Raw genomic sequence first — 16,814 nt, 5'->3', positions numbered from 1 at the left:
TTCTTTAATTAATTTTTGTATGTGTTTGGCTGTGGCATAGGTCAGAAGTTAAGCTGCATAAATATTATGAAACCAAAGCAAGACATAAAGAAAAAACAGTTGATAGGACAAAATAAAAACTTTAGATTAAAAACATGAAATTTATGATTGTTGTTTATTAGTTTCAGTTTGACTTAGATTACTGTATAACAAAAGCTTAAGATGCTTGACTTTTTGTTTGGTTTTGTAATCTAAAAACCAAGGAAAAGATATCTGTAATTTGCCAATCAGGCCATTGGATTTTTTTTCTTGTCTTTGACATGTACACCTTATGTGAGGTTAGTTTGCATCTTACTTTCCCTGGTGAATTTGTTTGCTGTTCTTCACAGATCAGTGAAAACATTCAGTTGTTTGGGAAGTTGTGTATTTTTGGGTTCATAAATACTGCTTAGGGTATTCAGATTTATATGAATAGCCAGGTTTGTCTATGTAGTAGTAGGATAATTTTTTTCCTTTAAACTTTTTTGTGTTTTTAAATCTGATTTTTTTTTTTTTTTTAAAATAATACAATATCCTCACCTTGTTTGTCTCAGATGAAGGCTGGCCCCCAAAGCTTTGTTACGTTTGAGTTGCTTGTCATTGTCTTCTTGTTGTCCTGTGTGTGTCATGTCCAAGTTGTTCTCAAGTCTTTTCTTAAATTCTTTTTTTCGTACACTCTTTGTTGTTGCTGCTGGTGTAAAGTTTTTTAATTTATTTTATTTTTCCTCTCAATCTTTATGTCCCTTTTCTTTGTAAAAGAAATTTCCATCTTAAAAAATTCACATGAGTATTTTTGCCTTAAAACTGTAAAGATCCAAAGGTGGACAATTCAGACATGATTCACAGTAACCTGCCATTTAAACTAGTTTATACTGTTACTTACTGAGGAATTAAGCAAACTTCAAAAACTGTTTTAATTCATTAAACACCTTTCTAAAACATTAAGAATAATATGCCTCCCTTACCTCTACTACTACAACCTCTACTTTTATTTTTGTGTAGTATGTTCAAACTTTTAAAGTTATAGTTATTTCAAAATAAAATGTCAATATAGACAGATAGATAGATAAATAGATGGATGGATGGATGGATGGATGAATAGATAGATAGATAGATAGATAGATAGATAGATAGATAGATAGATAGATAGATAGATAGATAGATAGATAGATAGATAGATAGATAGATAAGAAAAGCATTACACTAGCTAACCTATTTGGCAAAGCAAATCTAGATTAAATGATATGAAAATTCTCCTTTAAGATGGTTGTTCTTTTGCCTGTTTTCCATGTTTTTGTTTTGTTTTTTCTCATCTCCCTCCCTCTCACTGTCTCTCTTTTAGTCTGTGTTGTCAGATTTCCCTGCAGTTCTTCTCCTTGTGTCTGTCTTGTTTGTAGATGTAGGGGATGAGGAGGAGGCGGGCCCTCTCCGCCGCTTCCAAAATTCTCGGGAGAGGTGCAAGTTCCTCGCCCCCTCCATCTCAGTTTCCGTGCCCGAGGACGACCCCTACCACTCCGACGAGGAGTACTATGAGCACCCATTGTTCAGCCCTGAGTGGACGCACTCGGGCGCTCGCCCCACAGGGCACGCCGTGGCCTTTAGACAGATTGAAGGTGAACCACGCATGGTTCCTCTTTGCCATTTCTCCCCTCATCTCTTCTCTTTCTTTCCTCTCCTTCTGTGATTTGACTTCCTTCCTTCACTCCCATTCCTCCTTCCTTTTGTCCCTCCGTCTCTCCGTCAGATCGTCTATCTGTCTGTCTTTGTGTGAGGTTTGTCCTTGTGATGTACGTCCACTCAAAATCGGACATGTTTATTTAACAAACATACTTTTTATTTTTGATTCATTTTTACCAAAAGCCATTGCTACCTGTGGTTGCCATGCCGTTAACTCCAGAACATAGGAGTGATGTCTCTGAAATATGACAATGTTTTTTATTTTATTTTATTTCTATTGTGAGTCACTTGGTAGGCATCTACATCAGTGACACAACATGACCCACAAGTAAGACTTTTGGGACATGACCTAAGATCCATCACTTTCATAAAGGTCTCAGAGACACTGTGCATGATCTTCATGCACAATAAAATCTCCCAGATTTGTGTTTTGGCAAATTCCTCAACATTATCTCTCATTTCTTTAACCATGATGTAGTGTGTCAGTTCCTCTTCACACATCTAATAGCTACTCTAACACTTTCACAGTGGCAACATGGAAGACTTTCAGCTCCACACACAGCCATCAATGGCTAGTTAAAAAATATCAATTAAACTGACAAATTGTATTTATTTATTTATATTTTTTGCAGTCTCAGTGTACCATATTACATTTTACCATTGTCGGTGCCGGTTAACATAATCTTGCACATTTCAATACATTTATTAATGCGGAAAAGTATTTAAACAATTTACATGTTTTTGTTCTTCTTGAGCACAAGAAAGAAGTGAAACATCCTCTAATCAAACTCATAAACGAGTTGTGCTCAAATCATCACCCAAAATGTGTTGTCAAACTTCAGAATTATAAAATTATGTAATTTTGGAAAATACTGCTATAAAATGACTAGTTTTCTTGCCGTTGAATGCATCTATTTTATAATAACAGATAGAAATGTGAGTTTTAGTACTGACTTTGTAAACTTAATGTGAAAACAGCAGTAAAATAAGAAGGTGGTTTTAATAGACCTGCCTCTAAAATATGTGAACTGTTACTCAAATGTAACTAAACAAGGAATGCTAACAGAAGCTCTCTTTCAGCATATCCATTGTTTTATCTTTATGATGTCCATATGAAGTCCTTAGGATATAAGTGTTTGATTTTACTGGCTCATATAGTTGTTCATAAACAGCATGTGTTATGTCAAGCAATGTGTCGAGGCACCAGCATGTGCTGTTAAACTTTAAAATGATATATAAAAAATATTGCTGCTAGATAATGTGACAATATGACCCAATTTTTGCTCGTATTTTTCTCTAATGTATCAGACCTGCATCAAGCAAACTGAAACCTCTAATTTGGAAATCCAGTATGCAGGGATTAGTTTGGTGACAGACCTAAAACATCATTGCATTTCAATATATTTTGACGAAAAACGTGTACCTTTCCATGTTATAAACCACTCTGTTGCTGTTACAAAACACATTACACATAGTTAGTGCTTACTGGGCTTCTATTACGTCCTGCAACATAATCACAAACATTCTCAAGCATGTTAAAGCTCAACTCATCTTATTCTTCTTCCATCATTCAATTGCAAAAATTAGACTATAATGATATTGATGAGCCTGATTGAAATGGAAATAGATCTTTCCAGATATCTTTTTTTTAAAAAAAAGTGTATTTTTCTTGTTTTGCTTTACTTTAATGTAAAATATTGACCTTCCTTATTCACTCTATATTAGCTTGTTTAAGTTTATGAATTGATTTAATGACTATGTTGAGAGGAAATAATCCAGGTTTGAATGCATAGTAAGGCTAACAGACCCCTTTTCTGCTTTGCAATTCTACAAAAGATATGATTGTATTCTGACCAAAAGTGAACTAGGATAAAAATATAAGTTTCCACATTTTAGAATAGACCATTTAAAATTAGTCTCTGTGTAGCCCTGCAATGGACTGGCGAGCTGTCCAGGGTGTACCCTGCCTTTCACCTAAATACCGCTGGGATAGGCTCCAGCTTCCCCGTGACCCTTAATCAGGCTAAGCGGTTAGGATAACGAATGAATGATGACATTTAAAAATATTTTTATGATAAAGGAAATAAAAACTAAATATTGAAAAATATGCAAAAGTTATTTGTTTCTTTAATAAGCCCATATACAGTAGCTTTTGCACACCCACAGTAGAAATTTGTGTAAAAACAGCTTGTGTAATAAAAACCACTCACACAACACTCTATGCCATAAATGTAAGGTATTTATATGTGTAAACTGAAAAACAATCATGTTTTTATAGAGCTGAAAGTATCCCCTCATAAGTTGTGTTTTCACATAACCCAAGTCTGTGTTGCCTGTAGTCTTAATGTGTCCCCCCTTTCACCCTGCTTTTGAGAAGAAGAGACCATGGAGGCTCTTACAGCTGAATACGAGGAGGAAGTGGAAGAGGAGGAGGAGGAGGAGGAGGAGGAGGAGAGTACAGAGGCAGCAGAGTCCGAGGCAGCTCTTGATGAGCAGCAGTGGAGTGGGGAAGAGCCCGAGCTGGACAGCCCCCAAGCTGAGCCCTTAGATCAGAGAGGGGCCATAGACGAGGCCCAGGATGTAAACCTGGAGCCTGCCGAGGCAGCTAGTGCTGCTGCAGAAAGCTCTATGGACAGAGAGGAGGAGGAGGAGGAGGAAGCAGAGGGTGAGGAAAGCCTTGAGACAGGTGCGTCCTGCCCTCTGCTCTCCCTGCCTGCATGCGACTGCATTAGAACGCAAGATGTGTTAAAAAGGAGGCGAACACCATGAGCATTATAATGCAAGTGGAATGGCAAATAATCCATCCCCTGCGCTCTGCTGCGGCTGCAAGGCAACACAGGCTTGTTGGTGAAAAGAGCCACATTGTTGAACTTCTCCTGGTGTTACTGTGAATTGTCTTAGCTTTTGTTTTCATTTACGTGCTGTGGTTTTCGGGGCCGGCCGTTTCATGTTGGAATGATAATGTCGCTATTTGCTTTTTATTTTATTTCACCAGCCAATAAGATTACAGGTTTCTGACCATGTTTCCACATGATAGCTTGGTGTTGGTTTGCTGGTGCTATGCATTTTATGTGACACTTACTCATAGTTGTTAAACATTCATTTCCCATATTATTCTCATGATTAAGAATATGAAGTCCCATGTTGGCTGTCCCATGTTCAGTGTGGTAAAGCCGTCGGTAGATCTATATATCCATCAGTATGTGAGTTTTACCGAAAATTGACCATTAAACAGCATTTCTGTTTTTGTTTTTCTGTTGCTGGTAACAACAAATGGCATTTATCTGTCATTCACAAACAAGATGCTGGTTATTTTTGAATGATATAATGACAGGGAAGACGTAAATATCCATTATTTTATCAAAACTATATACATTTTGATATATTTTGCCTTAACAAATTCTTAGGGGCAATGCATTGTGTTTATAAAGAATGACAGAAATGCTTTTTCTTTTATAATTGATGTGAAATGCATGGATATTCCTCCCATCTGTCGTGGCTTGCTTCACAAAAATCAGCATCTCACTTGCCTCATGTCGGCTCTGTCACACGCCATTCCCCATTTTTCTCCATCTGTGTGACTTGGTGGACTCCATAATCTCGCCGTACTACAGTGATGGCCGTGTCATTGTGCTGTAAGTTTAAGAGGAGCTTTGCCCGTTTCTGTAATAGCTTTCAAAGTCCCTGGCTTAGAAAATATCTCATTCACAGCATGCTAAAGTGATACTTTTCCATGCTGAAAAAGACAGACAACTTACAGATATCTTTTCAGCTTTGAAGATGGACTCGGACAAGCAGGACAGTGGGTCAATGAGCCCTGACAGTATTGGATCGGAGAAACGTCCAGAGGAGTTTTTTGAGCCTCAGATCCAAGAGTTCTTTGCTGGTGAAAGAGTTGTGCCTGAGAGCCCCACTATGGACATGCCATCCTTTGTACCTCCAGATGTTCAAAGCCAAGCCAAAGAATCAACCAGCTCTCTGACACTCCAGCCCACATTTGGTGAACCAATCACAGTGTCTGAAAAACAGCCATCCGTGGAGGTAGTGGAGTTCAGCAGCATCGGTGCTCCTTCTGATTTCTCCTCAATGGGAGTCAAAGGAGGAGAAGCAACAAGAGATGCTAGAGACAGATCTGGCATGTCAGCTTACTTTGAAACTTCAGCTATGGAGGTTGATGAAGGTCCCCATTGTAAGGGAGAGGGTTATTATGAACTTAGTAGATCTGGCGAAAAGAAGACTGCTAGTGATACCAGGTCTCAGGAAATTAGCTACAGCACATTAGCTGAGGCAAAGGATAAGTCTGACATGAAGAAGAGTACAGCAGGAGAAACTGGCATGTTCACAGTTCCTGAAAAGAGTAATGACTGCAGACTTTCTCCTGGTAAACTCGCTTTAGAGCAGAGGAGTTACTCACTTAACATCACCATTGGAGCAATGGATCAGAGTGGACAAGGAAGACCTAGGAACTTTTCCCCACTAGCCACAGACATCATGTCATACACTAGTGGAAGTCTAGATGAGTCAGCTGACTATCTACCAGTTTCTACACCTGCTGTAGATAAGCCTCCATCATTCCCTCCCCTCATCCTGGAGACAGCTGCTTCTGTCACTTCAGATTCCTCATCTCCTCCACGGACCGCCGAACCAACTTCAAAATCAAGCCCCCAACCAGAGTCTCCAGAATCACCTCAGCCCCCTAAGGGTACCTACAAAAATGGCACAGTAATGGCACAAGACTTGCCTGAGATGTTGGACCTTGCTGGAACCCGCTCTAGACTGGCTTCAGAAAACACTGACCTAGAATCCAACAGGAGACAATCAGTTCAAGCAGATGCTCCTGCTTCTGCCGATGACCTCATGGCCAGCTTTGCTTCAGGGGAGCAGAGTCCTGGAGCTAGAAAGAGTGATAGCCAACTGGAAGAGATGGGCTATTGTGTATTCAGCGAATATTCAGGGCCCATGCCGTCTCCTGCAGATGTGTTCAGTCCAACAGACACTTCATCACAAGTCTTCACCCCCTCTGTCCTGGAGGAGAAAGTGGCCGAACAGGCAAGGAAATTAGCCGTGAGAGATATGTCTGTGGAGGACAAGAACCAGCAATCAGGAGCAGCCAATGAAGATGAGAGATTAGACCAGAAGCAAGGGAAGGAGGAAGATTCTGCTGAAGAAACAGGCAAAGATGTAAAAAACGATAAACTAAAACAACCTGTAAGTGAGGCCCCACTTTCTCAGCCAAGTGACACTTTTGTGACGCCGACTGTCACCGTTACTCTAGAGGAATGTGAGAGGTCAGCAAGTGAGACTGAACGGCAAGGTAGTGGCGAAGGCTCGGCATCCGAAACCGAGATTGCAGACTACGAGAGGCAGATTCGCAAACTGGAAATGGAGGACAGGCCTCTGAGTTTGGAGGAGGAGCGAGAACTGCAGGAACTTCGGGAGAAGGTGAAACTGGTTCACCAGGAGGCCTATGAGGAGGTAGATGCTGAGGATGTGTACCAGCTGACTGGCATGGCCAAGGACAGGATTGCCAGACCCGTCAAAACGTCACCTACTTCATCTGTGGAGAGCAACATTGATGATGACAAGCTGCTCTCGCCAGTGCTCTCACCCTCCAAACTCAAACAAAGAGAACTATATGGTTCTCCCAAGAGAACACCTTCACCTGTGTTAGGAGTAAATCGAGATGAGAGGGATGGGGCAGAAAGAAAAATAAAAGAAGAACAGGAGAGAGAAGCAATCGAGAGGGAAAAAAAAGAGGAAGAAGACAGAAAAATCAAGGAGGAAACAGACAAGAAAGAAAAGGAAATGAAAGAGAGGGAGGAGCAGGAAAGAAAGGAGAAAGAGGAGTCTGACAGAATACTGAGGGAAGAGAAAGAAAGGAAGGAGAAAGAACAGGAAATGAGAGAAAGACTGGAAAAAGAGAAAGCCGAAAGGGAGCTTAAAGAAAAAGTAGAGAGGGAAATGAAAGAGAAAGAAGAGAAGGAAAGAGAAGAGAAGGAGAAATTGGAGAGAGAGGAGAAGGAAAGGAAAGAAAGATTGGAAAAAGAGGAAAAAGAGAGAATGGAGCGTGAGGTCAGAGAAAAGGAACAGAAAGAAAAGATAGAGAGGGAAAGGGAAGAGAAGGAAAAGATGGAGAGGGAACTAAAAGAGAAGGAAAAGATGGAGAGGGAAAGGGAAGAGAAGGAAAAGATGGAGAGGGAACTAAAAGAGAAGGAAAAGATGGAGAGGGAAAGGGAAGAGAAGGAAAAGATGGAGAGGGAACTAAAAGAGAAGGAAAAGATGGAGAGGGAAAGGGAAGAGAAGGAAAAGATAGAGAGGGAACTAAAAGAGAAGGAAGAAAGCAAAAAAATGTCAGAGGGGGATGAAGAGGAATTGCCAGTGGAAGTAGAAGCAAGACAGCAAGAAGAAAAAGCTGCCATAGATCATGCCGAGGAAGAGGCTGAAAACCAGAAAGAGACAAGAGAGGAAGATGTGGTGAAGAGAGCGGGTGCAGGGATGGAGGTGATGAAGGACATCCCGGAGACCCATGCTGCCATTGAATCAGTGGTGATGGTTGAAGATGATTTTATTACTGTGGTCCAGACAATTGACGAGGCAGAAGAACCGGGACACAGCATTCGGTTCTCTGCTCCACCTGAGGCTGAAACCCTTTGCGTTGCTGCCCGGAAAGAAGAAGTTGAGGAGGAGGAGGAGGAGGAGGAGGAGTCTGTGGAGCTAGCCCAGGAAGCAGACATGGAGGCAGCTAGTCTTGAAGAAGTGGGCGATGTTCCTGAAACCCCTGCCTCCCCAGGAAAAGAGGCTCAGACCATAGAAACAGAATGGCCGACAGAAAGCTATGATAGAGATGAAACCACGGTAGACGACTCCATCCTGGACAGCTCCTGGGTGGACACACAAGGTGAGATATCTTTGTCGGCTCTGTCATGATGTGTTTCCTCTTCTTCCATTATTAACTTGTCTACATCCAGTCAGTCACTGTTTTTCATGCCTTGTTTGTCAGATGATGACAAGAGTATGGTAACAGAGCAGATTGAGCCTCTGCCCAAGATGCCTAGTCCGGTCAAAAAGCCGCCTGTTGTCCAGTGCAAGCAAACGCAACAGCGGAAAATGGAGAGACAGGAAAAACCTGTTAAACCCAAGACCAAAGCTGGGCGAGCTAAGGGACGGATCTCCACACCTGAACGCAAGCCTGTCCGCAAAGAACCCGTCTACATCCCCAGGGAGGAGGTCAAGAAGAAAAAAGGTTATTTTTGTTACAAACTATGTCAAACAGCAGTTGTTTATTCTTCATACAGAGTTTGTTGGTAAATTCAACAGAAAGAAAGAATATTATGGTATATTTCTTTTTCCAGTTAGTATAGTGATGCCATTTAAACATGTAGTTTTCATAGAAGTGTCACTTTGACTCTGCTAAAGTAATTGTTTATTTCATACAACAACACATATTGTGGCTACAAAGGGTTCCTGAGGAGTTTTTAATCCCACAACATTTTAACATGCCTCAGCAGCTTGCTCTGCTTATTTTTGCACGTCTCTTGTTTTAGTCACTGGCCTTGTTTCCTCTGATAATGTAGCTGTCATAAAGAAGACTGAGCTCACTAAAAAAGCAGAGGCTCAGACTCTATCTCCATCCAAGAGGAGTGGGATGAGACCAGCAGTCCGCCAGATCCGTCCAATCCAACACCACTCCTGCCCCAGAAGGAGACCCACAGGTGACACATTGCCTTGGTGTGGCACACAACTGGTCATCCTGCAGGGGAATCATCAGATCACCAGTTTCCACCACTCCCATCCTGCAGTGTTACATACATTTGGTTTTTTGCTCTTAATATGTTTTATTTGTTTCCATTCTTTGTATTTTGGTTTTGTGGGTTTGTTTGTATTTGATCACAATAAAATTGCCTGTTGGAAATGTTTCATTTGTTTTAAATGATATTTTTCTTTCTTTTTTGCTTTTCTTTCTCATCATTTTTGCCACTTGTCTCATTTTTGTCTGTCTATAAAGATTAAACTGACCCTTCCATCCTTAAAATGTTCGGTACAAAATGCATATTTAGGAGTTAGTTTTAGATCTGTGCAGTGTGGTCAGCAAAAACAAGCTGTTTAGCTGATTTTAATCTAGTTTACCAGTGTAACTTCTAATACATTTATGTTCATTGTGCGTTTGTAGGTCTGTTCATTTATTGAATAAATGAATCATTTTTAATGTTACTGTCCAGCATGTTTTGATTTTATTTTATATGCTTTAAATCTTGTATTAATCTGCTAGTTTTTTTTAACTTCAAAACCACAAATGTACTGTTCTCTTTTATGGACATGGTGAGTGTGATGCTACACTGTCCCAAAGGCAGTTTGCACCTCATTTTCCCCTGACAGACTGAATTCTGTGTCACCGATGATGAAAGCTCGACTGCTGCATTGCCCCAATTAGTTTATTTTCCTGGGTTGACTTACATAATGCAAAATCCCTCGTTCTGTGTGATTTCCTGCCAAGTCTTTGCAGAACAGAGCTCTCATAGGGGCAGCAACCTGCGCCCACAGAACATTTGATTTGTCACTTAGCTTACCATGCCTGAAATGAGACTACAAAGTTAGATGTCTGTTGTTTATATATAATTCTGTCATGTGAATCATATATCCTCACAGGAATGTCATGATATAATCCTTCAAAGCAGGACATGTAAAGAAAATTATGTTTTCTATTTCACTGTATGAATGCTACATGTGTTTAGTCTGATTTCCCTGAAATTCTTCTTTGCTCCTGTCCTTCAGAGAGCCTACCAGACAATCGTCAGCCTCTCAGTGTTGCCAGAAAGTCCCGAGACAGAGCATCGGTCAGTATGCCTACCTAACCCAGAGCAAAACTGGTGAGAAAAAAGCCAGATGGAGTTTAGTATGGCCACACAGTAACTCACTGCGTAACTCACAACTTACACAGTTAAGATTGGAGCTGTCTCCGTCCCATCTCTCTCTGGTTTTCACATCACCCGTTTCTCTATGCAAACCATGCAGTGCTTCCTTGTATGCATATTTATCTGTGCTGTCCTTTATAGTTTTTTTTTTTTCTTTTTAAAGAAAAATGGATTGGCTTATTTAAATAAAAAAAAATGTCTAATGGGTTTTTGGCACAAGTTGTGAAGACATATCCATTTGGAGTGTTTATTTTACCGAGTGGGCGTTGAATCACCCTGTGACATTTCTCCAGCGGCTGTGGTCGTGACTCCATTTTACTCCTCCACCATGGTAATGACAGTTATTGTGTCGAAAATAACACAGCTTCTGCGTTTCTTAAATGTCATGCCACTTACAGCAAACTGTAAATCTCTTCTAATATATCTATTAGCCTGCTTTGCAATGTAACTTGTTATTGTTGCTCGAATGTGATGTCCAAGACTAACATCGTTTGCTGTGTTGATTGTGTTTGTTTTTGTCATTTCATGACTTTTTTTTCCCCCCATATTTGTTTATAGTACAATCAGTCTTAGCTGTTTGGTCCAATTCCTGGTTTAAAAATTTCCTAAATCACCTCAGTAGGGACACATGAGACCATGTCCACTGATGTTCCATGTTGAAGTGCTGTCATTTTCACCGTTTGTCACTGTCTTGTTTGTTTTCGGTGCTGCTGCATGCTTTTCACCCACTGGCTCACATCGTTGTACCATCTCAGTGCCATGCCCATCATTTGCCACTCACAAAGATTCCCACCTTATTATCCAGAGCGGCTGCCTCATTACATAGACCTCACCTATCCGCAGCAGAGTCTAACAGCTCCCCAGAATTACTGGGGAGACTTATAGCAAAGGTAGGTGGACTGCAGGGTGCCAGCATAGCTGCGCACATTCTAAAAATACAAATTTGTATTTATTTTATAATATTATAATATAATATTCATAAGATATCACAGGGACACATTTCTGTCATTGCCCCATTGCTGCACTCTTTTGTGTGTTTCCCAATAGGATGGTGCATCACGAAGCCCCGACAAGCGGTCCTCTCTGTCACGTCATGCCCACATTTTGAGTCGCCGTGGGTACCACGAACACGAGGATAGTTCTACGTCTATCACCAGCTCTGGATCCATGGCTCCCCGCAGACCCACGTGTACGCTGCTCAACTTGTTTCACACTTCATCAGTATTGATCAGTTTTACTTTATTTGTATGTATAGTTTTCTGGATCTGTTTTGTTTTTCTTGTGCCAATCAGACAACCTGTTTTTTTTTTTTTTTTTTTTTTTTTTTATTGTTGTTTGACTGTCACTTAACTACTTTAAGGTTTCTGTAACATTTAAATTTTTTTTATTTATTGTTAAGCAACTTTGTTGTAGAGCAATTACAGAGTGTAGCATATGTGGCCTCAACAAAGCCCAGTATTCTCATTTTTCTTCTTCTGTCCCATCAATAAGTCTTAAATCTTTTATCTTTTCCTTCTGCAGCATTTCGGACAGAAATGAGGGCAGAGCACAGGATAGGACGAGCACCTAGTATGACAGGTAGGGGGGATATTTAGAAAGATTACAGCTAGTTTTTCCATTTTGTGTATTTTTATCTCACAGATTTTGTATTACATCTCCTCACCTCTTGCCCAAATTTCATCCATATAATCTCTCCTCATCAGTTACAGAAACGGTGCGCTCCCGTTCAGCTCGCAGTGGTCACTCTACGCCCTGCACCCCTGGCTCCACAGCCATCACACCAGGAACCCCTCCCAGCTACTCATCTTCTTCAAGGACCCCTGGGACTCCACGCTCCCTCAGTTTGATTTCCCAGGAGAGGAAGGTGGCCATCATCCGCACCCCACCCAAGTCACCCGCAACTACTCCCAAGCAACTCCGCATCATCAACCAGCCGCTGCCGGACTTCAAGAACGTCAAGTCTAAGATCGGCTCCACAGAGAATATCAAGTATCAGCCCAAAGGAGGACAGGTGAGAATCTATTTTTACACTTTCCTCTTGAAACATGAAGCTTCTGTCTTGTTGCTCACTTATTCCTTTCACCCCTGCCCTCCTCCGTTTCTTCCCTTTACCATGTTTGTTCTTTCCCTTTGGCTTTTTTTGACCTCACAGACAAAAAAAATAAATAAATAAAAAAAATCAAAGATTCTTTTTGGCAGCAAAAAAAAGAAACTACATCTGCCTCTGTCACCCCCTGCAGAGATACTCTGCACCAACAAGGCTTTAAAATTACTCAGTACCAAATTATACTCTGAATTTTGGCCTAAAAACAGCATAAATTTCAACTTTACAAGCAAGAGAAAACCAGTTGCTCCAGTTTTGTAATTCAAGCACAGCTACAGTAATACATGTAATGTTTTTTCTGTAATAACTTCTCACTTATTGATGTTTATTATCTATACCTCTCCCCCCCTCCCCTTGCTTGCGTTCCCTTTCACATGGCAGTTCATGAACCCTGAACTCCCCAGTCAGTTGCTCCATTATTTCCCATTTTAGCAACTACCATGAAGAACAGTAACTTACATGTCCAGTATCTCCTTAGTGTTCACGCTGGCTCGGTTTCAGCAGTCTGTGATTCTTACCGATGGTGCATTCAATGAAAAATGAGGAAATTACAATCTGTTATGTCAGACTGAACAAAAATTAAAGTGCCGATGAAAAGTCATAGCTCCTTGGAAAGATATGAAACATTTTAAGCAAAGTACTGTCAGAATATTGTTAAATCTTTTATTTATGTCAACTGATGGTGAGATAATGATGATGAAATTTGACATTAATAGCAACAAGCCGAAGCAAATCTGATTCAATTTCCCATTAAAAAGATCCAGCAAACAGTGCATCATCTGAAACTGAAGACAGATTTCTGATAAAAAGATGTTGCATAACTTTGTTGTGTGACATAACTTACTGATCGAATGGAACTTAGTAAATGACACATCTTCTCTAAACTAAGTTTGTAGACTTCAGTTGTCCAAATGGATGCTGTCAAGCAAAGAAAAACGATTACGACTGAACTGCATCACACTACCACTCAAAGGTTTCCTATTAAATCTAATGGAAAAGTGTGTCTAAACTTACTTACTATATGTCCTAAGTGTTATTGTAATTAAATGCAGCTGAAGTGAACACAACAAAGCATGCTACAGGAAAATGTTTATTTTCACTATTTTGTTGACCAAACCACTGCTAAAAGGAAACCAAACTTTGCTTTTGTCAGATTCCCTTAAATAGCTGCTGCTGTGTGTCTGCTGAATGACTGCTGTCATTCAGCAAGTAGTTTTCATCAAAGCTCTGAAGAGACGAACTTAATATACAGTGTCTGCTTCCTAATGGTGAAAAAGCCTGAGAGAAGCTTCATAATTCAGAGGATTCTTTGTTAGTGTTTAGTATTCAGTCTGTAGTAATACTTGGATATAATTTAAAGATAATAAAGAAAAACTCTCAAACAATCTTTTATCATTTAACAATGATTTGTTTTCAGTGAGAATTGCGTGCTTTTTGCAAGATTTTTTTAGCATCCCTGTGCTTGTCACATCCCTAAATTTCATAGTTCAGCCGCCACAGACTTTATTAAATAGAAAAGTGACATGACTGTGACACTATGGTACAAGAAGTACAAGTGCAAGAGTTGAGCATCTCAAGTTTTCCTCCTGTCTTTGCGATGTCAGAACAGCCGTTCAGCCAACGTAAATCCACATTTCCAATCGTGTTTTCCATCACTGAACAAAATCTGCATTAGCAGGATGTCTGGGTGTGCGTGCCCTGCAGTTTGACAAATATCTTGCTCTGGCTGAAGCCCAAAGTGCTGCAACACAATATAGTGATGAAAACAGCAGCATGTCTGTAGCCATCAGCTTTTACAAGTCTCCCCTGATGACCTGATTAGGAATCTAAGCTTTTGGCTGGCATCTTTATGACTTTCCAGGTCTTGGAGCTGATCTGTGCAGTCAGCCACAAAATAGGGAGAGATCATGCTCCAAATGCTGGCCTGTCAAGCTGCTGTGGAAATAGGCTGAGTGGACTTTTTGTTGTTGCTGTTGTTTGTGTGCATGAGGCGGCATGATGGATCATTATAAATCCCTTTTTTTTTTTCTTTTTCTTCAGCCAGTATTAGCATGTAGTTATACAATCTCCTTCAGCTTTTTTTATCTGTAGCTCTGTTGATGCAGAAGTGGATGGATTATTTTTCATAAGACACATCTTTGCTCATTTGTAAAACAGATCTTTCTAAAAAGCAATGCAGATGGGAATGATTTAGCCTCTTATTCAGTTAAATACGTTCAAGTTGTTTCTACTCCTTGATGTCTCCAGAAATCTGCTTAAAACTGACAGCACTGTTCCTGTTCCTGGAATTTTCCTTTAGCAACCTTGTGAAACATCTCTATTTGTTGCTTATGAATCAGTTTATTCACTTTCACATCTACCACTCTGCTGGTGCATTGTCTTTCATATGTGTGGTGGTTTTTTTCTAGAACACCTTCAGTATATTTCACTCCAGCCCTCCTGCTCATGCATTGGGCTTGTCCTTCACGTTGGACATGCCTTCTGTCTGACACAAAGTGTCAATGACAACTTTTGTCTTAAGTCAGGGTTGATAAGTTGGGCCGCAGGTTGCCTGAAAACACTATTAATATTTAATCAGCCTCTCGAAGCAGTAACTTCACGTCCACATGATGGAATGTAGATGTTAAGATGCATAAATGCATGTTTTAGGAAATTCAGTCAGAAGAGACAGTCTTGGTGTAGGTGTTAGTATGTGTGTATCATATCACTACGAGATGAGCAATTTCTTTAAATGCTATAAAAACTGAAATAATATTCAAATAATCATTTTAACCTCTCATTGATTTCTAAATTGTTGTGTCAGCATAGTGTGTAGTCTTTTACAAAAACACAAAAAGCTGTTTTTTTTTTTGTATGCTACAATACCAGTTAACAGAAATGATAAACTGCTGCAATGTGCTAATAAGAGCTACTAGTCTGCTATTTTGACACACTGATCAGATATAGGTAAAAACAATTAACAGTTTTCACAAAGATGTTAATTACTCCTCTACTGAGCTTTATTAGTTCCCTGCAACTCCAAGATCCCGGTAGTGCTGCTGTAAGCAACTCCTGTAGCGAGCCTCCCTCAGCCCATCGCTCACCTTCAGCTTGCTGCTGACCGATGCATTGATTGTCCTCATTAGAAACACGAGGACCAAAATATACCCGCCAAGGCCAAACGCAGGAGCTCTTTGATCTGGAAGTCAGTGCTCCGCTTCATCTCTGTCACTCTTTGTCTGTCGGCAGCACACAGTGTGACCTGGACCCAAGACCTACTGGTATTACACCTCATTGTTGATTACAGCACAGACTGTTTTTGATAAATTGCATCTGATAGAGAGAGCACCACTGGAATAATGTACTGCAAAGTTTATAAAGAAGGTACAAACATACAAAATTATGTTAGAAAGGACTGTGCACTTTCACAGTAAATACACTTGATGTTGTTTTAAAAGAGTAGAAAATAAACAGAGCTTGTGTTCATTATCTCCAAGTCCGTCTCATTCTCAAAAGCTTCATTCATCAAAAACAGTTGGGACGGCAACGTTTTTTCACTACCAAACATTTTCAGAATCCTACACTGTTCATTAATATCCTGTAGTCACTAGAAGACACATTATTAAATTATATTTCAAGCACTTAATCTCAATTTCCACATAAGCAGTATCTGCTGTCTCTGTATTTTCCCAGATTCATATTTTAATCAAGAAGTTGGACTTTGGTCACTTATCATGGTCTAAATGCAGCTCCAAGGACAATCTGAAGCACTGTCCCCCTGGATCCGCTGTATGTACCCTCATGTTTTAACCCTCTGTTGAGGAGATGCGTAGTCACGTTCTGTCTGTAGAACTCTTCGTGTTTATTTTGGTAAAGTGTTATAGCAGTTTAAACTTTATTCTTATACCCTTATTGCAGTTTGATCCTTTTCTAACTTAATTCATTATTAAAACCACCCTCTTCACCTCTAGTTTGAAGTGGCACAGGTCACTTTTAAAATTAGGATTTGTTGTTGCTAGTATTTCCAGGATAGCAACAATGGCAACTGGTGTGTGAACTTCTGACTTCTCAGATGCCGTTGCTGGAGCAGTAACAGCATAAACACTTAAATAACTCAGCTTCTG

The 16,814-nt window shown here is 40.2% G+C and overlaps 1 protein-coding gene across 1 annotated transcript in view; it reads left to right on the top strand.

The window, feature by feature from the left end:
• The window catches only part of map2 (microtubule-associated protein 2), a gene marked incomplete at both ends in the record, with an annotated part of 38,487 nt that overhangs the window by 14,105 nt on the left and 7,568 nt on the right, over positions 1-16,814 (top strand). The window contains 10 exons of the mRNA XM_079253896.1: positions 1,416-1,631; positions 4,073-4,381; positions 5,468-7,767; positions 7,975-8,593; positions 8,696-8,938; positions 9,270-9,407; positions 10,468-10,529; positions 11,655-11,796; positions 12,129-12,185; positions 12,317-12,618. Of these exons, the coding sequence (XP_079110022.1) occupies positions 1,416-1,631; positions 4,073-4,381; positions 5,468-7,767; positions 7,975-8,593; positions 8,696-8,938; positions 9,270-9,407; positions 10,468-10,529; positions 11,655-11,796; positions 12,129-12,185; positions 12,317-12,618 (4,388 nt within the window). The remainder of the gene's footprint in view (positions 1-1,415; positions 1,632-4,072; positions 4,382-5,467; positions 7,768-7,974; positions 8,594-8,695; positions 8,939-9,269; positions 9,408-10,467; positions 10,530-11,654; positions 11,797-12,128; positions 12,186-12,316; positions 12,619-16,814) is intronic.

The sequence above is a fragment of the Telmatherina bonti genome (assembly GCF_933228915.1).
Source record: "Telmatherina bonti genome assembly, chromosome: 15".
Lineage (NCBI taxonomy): Eukaryota > Metazoa > Chordata > Actinopteri > Atheriniformes > Telmatherinidae > Telmatherina > Telmatherina bonti.
This window is presented reverse-complemented; position numbering and strand designations above follow the sequence as displayed.